Source organism: Argiope bruennichi, chromosome 1 (assembly GCF_947563725.1).
Source record: "Argiope bruennichi chromosome 1, qqArgBrue1.1, whole genome shotgun sequence".
Lineage (NCBI taxonomy): Eukaryota > Metazoa > Arthropoda > Arachnida > Araneae > Araneidae > Argiope > Argiope bruennichi.
Window position 1 is genome coordinate 147,246,455 of NC_079151.1, and position 12,641 is coordinate 147,259,095.

At 25.9% G+C, this 12,641-nt stretch overlaps 1 protein-coding gene across 1 annotated transcript in view; it reads left to right on the plus strand.

Annotated features, from left to right (window-relative positions):
- The first annotated feature begins 63 nt into the window (after positions 1-63).
- Positions 64-12,641, plus strand: part of LOC129968981 (protein flightless-1 homolog) — a 57,945-nt gene continuing 45,367 nt past the window's right edge. Inside the window, exons 1-9 of the mRNA XM_056083372.1 lie at positions 64-213; positions 2,493-2,603; positions 5,942-6,094; positions 6,214-6,299; positions 6,459-6,535; positions 8,286-8,370; positions 8,954-9,057; positions 10,337-10,456; positions 11,124-11,182. Coding sequence (XP_055939347.1) covers positions 151-213; positions 2,493-2,603; positions 5,942-6,094; positions 6,214-6,299; positions 6,459-6,535; positions 8,286-8,370; positions 8,954-9,057; positions 10,337-10,456; positions 11,124-11,182 — 858 coding nt within the window. The 5' untranslated portion in view covers positions 64-150. The remainder of the gene's footprint in view (positions 214-2,492; positions 2,604-5,941; positions 6,095-6,213; positions 6,300-6,458; positions 6,536-8,285; positions 8,371-8,953; positions 9,058-10,336; positions 10,457-11,123; positions 11,183-12,641) is intronic.

Consider the following 12,641-nt stretch of genomic DNA (forward strand, 5'->3'; position numbering starts at 1 on the left):
TTTATAAAAAAAAACTATAGTTTGACTTCAATTCAAAATTGCAAAAAATTTTCAATTTCATCACATATTTTGCGACAGTACTGTAACTGTAACGAAATAAGTTTTGTTTTGTTTTCTTTGCAATTTTGGAATATTTAAGTTTTTATTGAAATGGCTGTCACAGGTGTTTTGCCGTTTGTGAGAGGTATCGATTTTACAGGAAATGACTTTCAGGTATGAATAACATCATGTCAGAAAGTTAACAATAAAGTCTTTACTATTCACTGAATATTCAGAAAGTCGATTTTATTGTCGCGTTTCTTTGATTAAAAATTGGTTCATAACCATTTTTGGATATTTCTTCAATATACTCCACATATACATAATTTATTTTTCTTCTAAATTCTATCTTTCTTAAATTGTTGGTCTGCTTTTTTTTTAAAAAAAAAATCATACTTTATAGCACATTTTCATGAGATTTTTATTCAAATGTGAACAACTTAATTTGACTGCTAACATAAGTATTCAATTTTTCAAATCCTAATTTAAAAAATAATTCAAAGCAATATGTGTTCAGAGTCCGTCATTGATTATCTATGCATTAAAAGAGAAGTATAATGGTTAAAATATTTATTTATTGGTCTGTTAAATGTTCATATTGATTAGCATGGATTTTTTATATACATTAAATTAAATTTAAGAATATTTAGAAGTAATTTTCTTAAGAAGTAGGTTTTTTTTAAAAATACTTTCCTAAAATAGTTGTATTGTAACAATAGTTGGGTTGTATTTTAAATTTCTGCTCTCATCACGAACATGTTTAATTAAAAAAATATTTGGAGTATTTCATAATAATTGATGGGTAAATTTCATGGGAGATTTAATTTGGTATAAAGTTTTGTATTAATTTGAATATTTGCATTCTGACTTTAGTATATTTTTAATTAAGTAGGTGGATTCTTTAGATATTATACTCTGTTTCACCCTAACTTGGCAGTAGTGTATATTCTAGGCATGCCGAATCACAGTCGCTGTGAGGGGAACTGGGTTACTTTAAACTATAAAGTTACTAGAAATGCAGATCGCTGGTGGAACTTTATCTCGCAAATTTTTCGCCAAATAGTAAATATTTATTAACTTTATTATATTATCATTTTAAATCAGAGAATTAACTTTTTCCTTATTTTCATTATTTTGTTCAATATTATTGATACATTATTTTAATAAATCATTAAAGTTATTTCATTTCGTTTCATTGTTTCTCAAAAGAAAACCCTAAATCTTTCAATATTCTGTAAAGCGTAGTTCGGTTAATGTTTTTAGAAAAGGTATCTGTATTATCGTTCACATCTTTTAAAACTTTATCTAATGTTGGGATTTCATTTCTACGAATAAATGAAGGATTTTTCGTTAGATATAGGATAATGTAAAATCCTCATATTTTAATGTAAAATCATCATTTTTACATCATCATATTTACTTTTTCATAAGATGACCTGAATGTTTACCTACTGAGCCTTGTCGCTTCTTTCCAGGGGTACTTAAAGGACTGGATGCCTTTATTTCTGTTTTCATGTTGCACTTTTTGTTGATTTTACTCGTCTTGAAGGTGTGCACAGCATATTCGTTGATAACACTTTTTCTTTTTCAGACATTTTAGAAGTGAATAGAAATGACGAATCGAATAAATATTCAACAATCAAAACTAATAACTACTAATGTGATTAATTGTATCAAAAATATCAGCTGGTAAAAAAGCGAGAATAAAAAAGTACGAAAGATGATAATGGTTGGGAACTAAATGAAGCTGAGTTTGCGGAGACGTAAAAGAAAAGCGCGCCAAATATTTGACCTTGAAGACCGGTTCTAGCCAAAGTGGTATTCATTATGTCAAAAGTTTCGTTTTATTCATTCGCTTTATTTACAAAATACTTAACAGATAAACACTTCTAACTTGAGAATAATTTTAAATACATACTGATAAAAAAAAGGATTTCTGTAATTTATGATATTATTTGATAAATTTCTGAGCATTTTAACTATTTTAAAGTCGGAATTGATGGGGAACTCTTTCCCAACACGGAGCGTCACGTTTTCTGCCTTTTACAATACTGCCCAGTTAGGATGAAACAGAGTATAGCGATCTTTTTCCTCATGAATTAGTATATTTAATTGAGTAGGTGGTTTTCTTTAGATATTAGCAATCTTTTTTCTCATGAATTAATGTATCATGTAATGATTTATTGATAATCAGGATTGTAAAATTCATATAAAACTATGTTATTGGATTTTTCTCACATGAACTTAATAAGATTTTAATGAGTAAATATATGGGGATGCAAATCCTCTAACACACTTATTCTTATTATTGATATTATTTATTTCCTTATGATAATTTTATCATTTAGAATAAATTTCTTTCTTTCTCTTTCATCTTTGTTATAAGTTATATATTTTTGTTTAAAAAATTAACCAATTTCCAATTAGTGACTGTTTAATACTTGTTATTATAGGAAGATTATTTTCCAAAAGCTGTAGCTGAGATGACTGGATTAAGATGGCTAAAATTGAATAAAACAAATATTGATTGGATTCCTGATGAATTAGGAAATCTTCAAAAGCTTGTAAGTAACAAAATAATTAATTTAGGGAGGATATATTAAACATAAGCCTCCTTTTGGCAACCAGCCGATTCGCAAGTATTAATGCTCGCTAAAATTTTCAATTAAATGTTTTATGTGACTTGGTCTCTTAATAGCTTCTTCAGCAAAATATTTTTAGACTTCAAATCTTCACATTTTGATAGTCATATAATTCACTGATGCTAAAATGGATACCTTAAACTGTTATGTTCATTATACTATGTTTCTCTTTCTAATTTTATGATAGCTCCCATAAAATTTTAAATTAAAGTGGAAATGATTTAATTACAGTTAATATAAATCATTTACTTAAAAAAAGCAAGTTTTTTTTTTTCTAGTGCAGAAAATAAAATGGTTTGGCATTGAAGTCTTGTGTGAACTGTATAATAATTTTCATAATTTTTCAGAGAATTATGCAACAAAAATTTCTCTAATTTATCAGAAAAACCAGTTTTTAGTTTTACTTTCAAAAGGATTTAAATGACTTCATTAATAAAATTTTATTTTGTTTCTATCTATAAATATACTTCAAAAAATTATGAAGTCTAAATTTTATACACTTCTTTGGTCCTAAGGAATTATAATCTGCAAAATATTCTTCATACTCCAACTTTTAAATAAATAAATAAATACTTCTATTTTCTGCAATCAAATCTGTCTAATTTATGAAGTTTTGAATAATAATATAATTAACATATTTACAATTTTTGGCTAATCAGTCTTGGAAAAATCCTGAATGTTAATTTGCAGATCTTCTTTCAGATGGTCAATAAAGAGTCTAAAACCACATGTTTTCATAGAATAGTGATATTTAAATTTTCATAAATGAGTCAGTTTCAGTAATTAATTTAGTTGATCGGAATGCAACTCTTTTTATTTAAAAGTCTAGTGTCTCAAGAGTCTATATTTTTAAGTATCTCAAGATTATTATTTTAAATAGGATTCACAGGGCAGAGGATACATGAAAAAAAATTTAAAATTTGTAATTCATCAGAGCAATTATCGATTCAAGTTATATAAAATATAATTATTTTCTTCATTTAGAACATTTTGTTAGCAGATGTATGTCTATTACTAAAGATTTTCAAATTAGCTGTTGGGTTCTGATTAGTGTGGATACCAATGTATATATTAAAACATTTTTGCCTTAAATAAATCTTTATTGAATTAATAATATAGATATTGTAAAATGTTATAGAATACTTTTTCTTGCATTCATTTTTTTTAAATATCATATTTCTTATTTATTTCATTTTATACAGATATGTCATGAAAATTACACTTTTCTAGATTTAATTTTCAGTAGCAATTAATTTATTTTTGAATTTGAACTTTTGTCAATATGATTGCAACACATTAATAAAAGCTAATTTTTCACATGCATTCGTAACTTGTTCGTGCAAAAAAAATTGTTGAAAAATATGGTTAATTTTTTTTTTAATTTGTTAAAAATAGAATTTAATTTATAGGTTAAAACATTGGTATCTTTAAAAGGATAATTTTTTGAATGTTAATTTGATGTAAAGGTCATTTTTATGTGATAAAATTTTTGGAAGTTATTGTGAAGAAATGCAGATTTCACTTAGTTATAAATTAATTAAAATTCTAATAAAAAATTCAAAAAAATATCCTTTAAGTGCACATTTTTAACCTGCAAGGTATACATGTATCAAATTTGGTAACTATAGGTCTAATGATCTGACCTGTTGATCCCCAACACACAGACATTCAGCTTTATTATAAGTATTGATGTAGATATTCATGCATATAACTGTTCTACCGTAATTATAAACTACAGACATATTTTCCATCTATAGTAAATATAAGTTTTAGTTTTCCTGATATCCATATTGTAGAAGACATTTAAATAATATATAGAAATATAAAAACTGAATAAGAAAAAAAGAATATTAAAATGTAGAATAAAAAATTATTATTTTTTTCTTGATATTGAGATTGTAATTGATTTTATAAAGAATATAGAAATGTTTTCTTCTATTCCTTTCTGTATCCTGCATAAAGAGGACTGAAATCAATGTTTTATTCTTATATTTGAATATGATAAATAATAAATATCTGTGATATGACCTGTACATGATGGAATTTGTTAATGATTTTTATTCTTTCTGACTTCAAAGAGATAAGCCAATTTTTTGCTTTTATCAAAATTTTCTTGTCCAAGACATGGCAAGAGCAGTGTATAGTTAAGTGAATAAGATGGTAGAAAGCAATAGAGTGAACTCAAGAACAAATTCTGTGTTTGTATAGTTTCAGAAAAGATTTTTTTTTTTTTTTTTTTTGACAGCATTCTTATACTATGAGGAAATTAATAGCCAGCACAACATAGATGTTAATGTTATAGTGATGCTGAAATTCAGATGATCAGAAAATTATTTTTAGAGTGAAATTTGATCAGAAATTGATAAGAACTCTTCTATAAATGCGAATCAAACTAAAAGGTGTAATATATCTGGACTTCTGACTAAACAAATAATTGTTTACACATAGAAAATCCATCAAATGTGGTAAAAAGGAGAAGATTGAAATTTGAAATATTTGTCTGTTTTTCTTTTTCGTTTTGTATTTTTTTCTATTAAAAGAGTGAATTTTATTTGTTCCTTTCATCTTTCTTTAAAATTTTTGCTGAGGATATAATGTAATGAGGATGTAAAATTATAAGTAAATATACCAAAATTCTATAAATAATTTAACATAATAATTGACTTACATTTTAAAAGGTGAAGGAAATAAAAAGATTTATGAAACTGATTAACGAAAAAAAGTTTAAAGGTTAATTAATGCACTGTTACATTGTGGTCTATTTACCTTCTGAAAAATAAAAGAATCAGTTTTTGTAAGTTTCTGAAGTTTGTATTTATAAGAGAAAAACAAATAAACAAATCTCCTCCCTAGGAAAGGGAGACACTATGAATATGTGAATGAGAAATTACCAGTTAAGGAAACATGATCTCATTTCTGATGACCCTTAGAACTCCAACTTCAGCTTCTTTTTTCTATCTTTTACGATGATAGAGCATTGCAAACACAGGCAGGATTTACTTTTTTACGACTGTGAAAAAGTCAAATTTGTCAGCATCTAAATTTGCATTTATAAGCTAACAAATCACAAAAATAAATGATTCTCAAATTTAACTAATTTTATAAAATCTATAATTTGCTTATAGATTTATTATAATGCTTATTTGAATTAATGAACATTATAATTGTTATTTTAGGAAGAATTATTTTAATTACAATATTGAAGCATTACTTACTTATATTATATCTGCCATATTAAAATATTATAATTTCCTTTCTAGGAAGTATTATCCTTAGTACGCAATAACCTGGTAACTATTCATGGGGAAGTATCAACGTTACCTTGTCTTCGATATGTTAATTGTCGTTACAATAAATTAAAAAATTCTGGAATCCCTGTTGATGTTTTTGAGCTAGAAGATTTATCTGTTGTGGTAATACTTTTGCTTTTTTACTTTTATTGTTGTTCACTTTAAATGATATTTTTGAAAATTACAAATATTAAAGTTAAATTATCAGTCATTAATCTAAAACTAGTTTTATTGTATTTTAGGATTTTAGTCATAATTGTCTAAGAGAAGTTCCTCGAGATTTGGAGCATGCAAAGGGTCTTCTAGTCTTAAATTTAAGTTTTAATTCGTAAGTATTTTCTTTGTAAGAACTGAAGTTGTCTGATTTCGAAGAATGTTTACAAAAATTTAACTGTCACTACATAAATTAAATCAAACTTATTTTTCTAATGAAGATTGACGTATTATAGTTTCTTGTTTCATCTCATATTATCTTAACTCCTTTCAGAATTGAAAACATACCTAGTCAACTTTTTGTCAATCTAACAGATTTGCTTCACTTAGATTTAAGTGACAATAAACTTGGTGAGTGTTTTTATTTATATGTGGACTTATTTTGTATTTTTTAAAAATTAAATAAGGAGAATTAATTCTAGATATGCTACTTCTTGGTTTGCTGATAATCAATGTATAAATCAAATTATACCATAGACATATCAGTCTGTGGAAACTAGAATCTATATTTTTAAAAAGTATGAGATATGAATCATAATTCAGAAGTGTACTGCAAATCATACAGAACTTGATAGACTTTTAATTAAAAGTACATTTTTCAAGTACAATTTTTCTGTGTCCTATTGAAGGTTAAAAAAATATGATTATAAGAATATTCCTTAAATTGTAAATTAAGGATAATTTTTTTTAGTAGTTTTTAGTATTCTAACCCTAATGACAAAGCTTTTATTTCAATAAGAACAAATGATTCATTCAGATAGAATAGATTTAAAAAGATAGAATTTTTGGAAATGATAATAATGAAAAAAAACTTCCATTCATGTGCCTGGTCATTTTGCCTTCAGTATTTATAGCAGTTAAAATTTTGTTTTGAATTATGTAACTGAGCATAATAAATAATTAATCATTCATTAAAATTTTTAGGGAATGAGACCGTTCTAATTCCCTAACTCTTTGAATATCTATCTAATGTATCTGAAATATATTTGTTGATTTACTTTTGACCTTAAATATAATCTAAGGAATAATTTTGATTTCTGTAATTTTAGAAGTCCTGGTTTCTAATTTTTGGGGAAAGAAACTAGAGAAAATTATTATTTTTCGTAGCTGTAATTTGTTCTTTTCAACTGTGGCTGCTGTATTTTTTGCTCTTATAAAGAAATTTGTCTTCTTTCTTTCTAATTCATATTTTTAATATAATAATTTTGTGAGTATGTTTCTGTTTAGATGATTTTTCCTGTAACATTTTAATATTACTTTTCCATACACCACTTTCCTACTTTTCCAGTTAATGTAAACTGTTTTTGGGTTTTTATTTTATGATAATTTTTAGAAATTAATTATATCAGATTACTCTTTGAAATCAGATCATTTTTAAAGAACACTATACTCAGTAACTCAGAGATTTCATAAAAATTTGAATGTTTAATTCTTTATTTTATTGTTGTTTTTTTATAAATTGACATTATGATTATTTATGAATTGACATTTAAAGTGTTTATTTCATAGTGTAAAATTATTTATTCATCAACTCCAATTCATAAAATTATTAGCATCAACTCCAATTATAATTTTCACTTAAATTTTTATGTTACTTTAAACAGTGTAACAATTTCAAGAAATATAATCAACCAATCAAAAGGTTTTAAAAAAATAAGTTGAATCTTATTATTGAAAGTGAACATATGTGTAATGCAAAGTTTAAATTCTTTTTAGAATAGATAGATAATTATTATTTATTATATCTTGTTATATAATTATTATTTTTGTATAATTTTTTTTTCTTTTCTTATCTTTGGAATTTTTTTCTTCTTCTTTTTGATAGTGTTTAAAAGGCAACTATAATTTTCTTTTGCTGCTATTTACAATATTAACATGAATTAAATTTCTATTTGTAAACATTCATTTTTATAATTTTTTATCCACTTTCTTACTAAACTGGAATACTCTCTCTCTTTTTTTTTTTTTTTTTTTTGAAGAGAAATTATTAGATTTTTATTCTGTTAAAAACTGTAATACATTTCATGAACTTCTAAATCTTTGGTTTAAAAAAAAAAATCAAACTTTATATGCATTTTATTATATCATGTCTTCTTTTTAGAATCCCTCCCACCTCAGATGAGGAGACTAGTAAATTTACAAACTTTGAAGTTAAATAATAATCCTTTGGGTCATAATCAGCTACGGTAAATATAAATCCTCTTTCTTTTAAATTTTAATAGTAAAATTTTATTGAAATAGAGTTATTCTAGACCTTTATAAGCTATCAATATTAACCCTCTTTTTAGTTTCAGTATCTGATAAATTTTTGCTGGATTTGGTTAATCCATTTTCTATATTTTTATTCTATTTTTAACACATTACATTTTAAATTTTTCTTACAAAATACTCATTTGTATAAATATTTGTAATGAAAATTAATTATTAACTTCATAAAAGGAAAGTTGGGAAAACTAGATGAACAAATCATAGAATAGATTTTATGTCTGTAAGTTACTTGGCCCTCTTTAAAAGGTAGAAATTATTAAAGTTTTATATCAAGTAACTTCTGAATAGAACACACATTAATTCTTCTCCATTATGTTAATCACATTAATTTATATTCTTCATAGTTTATACTATCTTAAATTAATTATTTTAAATATTGATATTTAGCTATTAAATCTAATAATTTTACTTATCTCTGAAAAAATTATGAAGAATTATCATTGTTTTAGCAATGATTTCAAAACTTTTTTTCTTCCCTATACAGATAATTTATATTTTCAGGCAATTACCAGCACTTGTGGCATTGCAGACCTTGCATATGGCTAACACACAAAGAAGCTTATCAAATATACCTACTTCTTTGGACAGTTTGACAAATCTGCAAGGTTTGCATTTCATTCAAATATTCATAAGTTAATTGAAAAATTCTGATTTTCAAATTGTGTGTGTGCATTTTTAAATTTTTTGCCAACAAGTACCCTTATTAATGACGATTCTTTATTGACTACCGTAATGTATTAATAGTTTGATAGCTTGCATACTTTTTACTGAAATAACATTTGATATATTTGCTTATTATTTTCTTGTTTTAGATAATTTTCAGCTAATCTCCTTTGTATAATTAATTTAATATTCCATCTTAATATATGAAGAATATATTGTTTTTAGTTGTATTACATAATTTTGATTTTAAAAATAATTTTACCACCAGGAAAGATTACATGTCAGCCAATTCCTAAAAGTATTTTCATAATACTATAAAAATGCTTTAGGCCAATTATATTTATTCTATCAGAGTGCATAGCATAAAAGTAAGTTTTTGTTAAAGTGTCAAACTACTCTACAAACGTCTTTACTAAACTTTATACGTAAAAAACAGTAAGGTTATTTTTATATAGTTTCATCATTTCTGAACACTGCTATTTTTTTCTATTTAAAAAATGACCTAAAAATATATTTAAAGTATAGCTTTGTTCTGCCTTCAATTTCATGGCAGTTCTGTCAATCTTATGATGTAACCATTCTGGAATGCTTTAGTTCTTTGATTTATGAGACTGTAAATAATTACTAAATATAATGATCTACAGGTGGAGATTTACATTTTCCATATCAGCCGTGTTGAATTTTATTTGCTATTGCATATATAAAAATTAAGTACAAAATTTTTGGTCATGCCAGGCTTTTACATGACATTTTCAGGAATGATGTATCCATTTAAATGATTTGTTAATTTTAAAAAATGTTGAGAGATCTGAGATCTTTATTGTTATTCTTATAAAAGTTGGCTTAATTTTTTTGTATTCTTAATTTTTTCTTTTATTTTCATGCTTTTGTCAAAACCAAAAATTCATAATTTGTTTTACAGTAAAAGACATAGAGCAAATACAGAAATAAATATTAAAATTTCAAGAATGCATATTTAAAATTAATTAAACAGATTTTTCAATAAAAACTATACTTTATAAAATAGAAAACATCCTTTGCCAAAAAAATGCAAGTTTACTTATGCAAAAGTGCTTAATTTTTTCAACATTTTCTCACTATGCAACCTGTCAATTTTTACTGTTCAGTAATTTTTTTTTAAAATCATGTTTCAAAGTTGAAATGATATAAGATTTTTACATTTATTTATATTCATTTGGTTTTTTTTTTATCATTTATTAGATGTTGATTTATCTCAGAATAGTTTACCTCGTGTACCAGATGCATTGTATACTTTACCAAATTTGAAACGTCTGAATCTGTGTGAAAATTGTATTATTGATATATCACCAGATATTGGAGGTAATATTTTTATTTGCTTCTTAAAAATTAAGAATCTACTTAATATTGAAATGTAATATAATTTCCTGTTTTTTATTTTAACTTCGTGAATACTATTTTAGTATAACATTTTCTTTTATTTTCTGATTCAAATCCCACTTTTTTATTTAATTATAACACACATTCTCAGAATTCCCTTTTCTTTATTTTTGCTTGCCATAGAGTGGAGGAATAAGAATAGCTGTTGCCTGTGCAGGATTTTCAAAGATACCTAAGATTCCCTTTCTTAAGTTGACATGTGTCAGCAAAATCCCTATCAGAATTTTGCAATAAAACTACTAAAGGGAAATTCTGTCACATTACTCTTGTTTTGCTATGTGAACAAATGTATTTTTTATCATCATTTTGTGTGTGTGTGTGTATCTGTTTTGCACAAATTGTGTCTCCAGGATTAAATAAATCAAAGTTAAAATTTCACAAGTTTCTTTGTTTTTGTCACGTATTTGAAAAATTTTGCTTATATATATATGATCTTATATTAAAAATCTGTAATTATCTGTTTCTTAACTTAAAATGTGTTAATTAGGCAATTTTTTGTCTTAAAAATATTTTTAATTGTAAATCTAAGATGTTAAGGTAAATTTGCATGAAATTTTTCATCTGTCACTAAAAAATAGTTTTCTTTCAGATTTATGGAAAAATATTGTTACTCTAAATCTCTCAAGAAATAAACTTAAAGCACTACCTGTAAGTATTGAGATACTTTTTATTTTACTATCGTTTTCTAATTTTTTTATATCAAGCATGTCCTCTTTCTTTTTTTTCATTGAGATTTTAAAATGAATTGATTATATATCTTACATATAAAAATCTCATGTTACGGTGTTTGTGTTCGTACTCCTCCGAAACGGCTTGATCGATTTTTATGAAATTTTTTACTTGTATTTGGTAGGTATGAGAATAGGTTGTAAAGTATATTTCATAATGCTAGGTAATTAGAGTGTCCCTATCCACATTCAACGTACGCTCATGAGATCAACACTTGCTTGAAATCATCACCACTGCGGCGTAATGTTGAAAAAGTCCAACTATATATAAACATGCACGTCCAAATGCTACCAGATCCATCTGTTGACACATTCTGAGACCAATTATTAGATATCGACAATGGAAAAGCTGCTACCTTTGAAAATACTGGAGGCATAAAATTATCCACTAATTTCTTCACTGTCGTTGATTCGCAAAATGCTCTCATTGACCGCATATTTCCTGATGTACACGCACAATACATAAATCATGTGTGACCGGCAGAAAGAGCTATTTTAGCTGCAAAAAATGTGGACGTCGATGATTTAAACTTCAAGATTCAGCTGTCGTTGCCAGGCGACTTGGTATCACACAAACCGATCGATACAGTTTGCGATGCTAATGAAGCTGTAAATTATCCAACAGAATTTTTGAATCACTGGATTTGCCAGACATGTCACCACACCTTCTACGACTGAAAGTTGGATCTCCGGTTATTTTACTTCGGAATTTGAACCCACCATGGTTGTGTAATGGCTCGCGCTTGGTTATTAAAAGATTGATGAAAAACGTTATCAAAGCCACCGTTTTGAATGGTAAATTCTAAGGCAAAAATGTTTTGCTGCCACAAATTCCAATGATTCTCACAGGCGTGGCAATTGAATTCAAACACATTCAATTTCCTATTAGATTGGCATTCGCAATGACAATCAATAAGTCGCAAGGCCAAATGATGTCTGTTTGCTACTTAGATTTGGGCACACCATGTTTTTCACACAGATGTGGGCAAACCATTGAGCTTATTTGTGTTGGCTAAAGACGGACTGACAAAAAATATCGTACAATCAATAGCTTTTCGAAATGAAGAGTGATTTTCTTTATTTCATTTTTATACTTTAGGATAAGGAATATATTCCTTTTTTCACTTTACATTTAATATTTAAGAGATCAAACAATGTATACAATCGTTACGTTAATGAAATATGTTGTATTTTGAAAATGAATGGTTAGTGGGTTTTTTTTTTTTTTTTTTTCCTTTTTATTGCCGATCATTATCTACAGTGCTCCAATCCTCTTTCTGTCATAGATCCCATCCCCACACACTTACAATACATTCGTTATTTTTAATTAACAACCATAATATTCACTAGAAATAATTTATATGGCAGAACAACGTTTG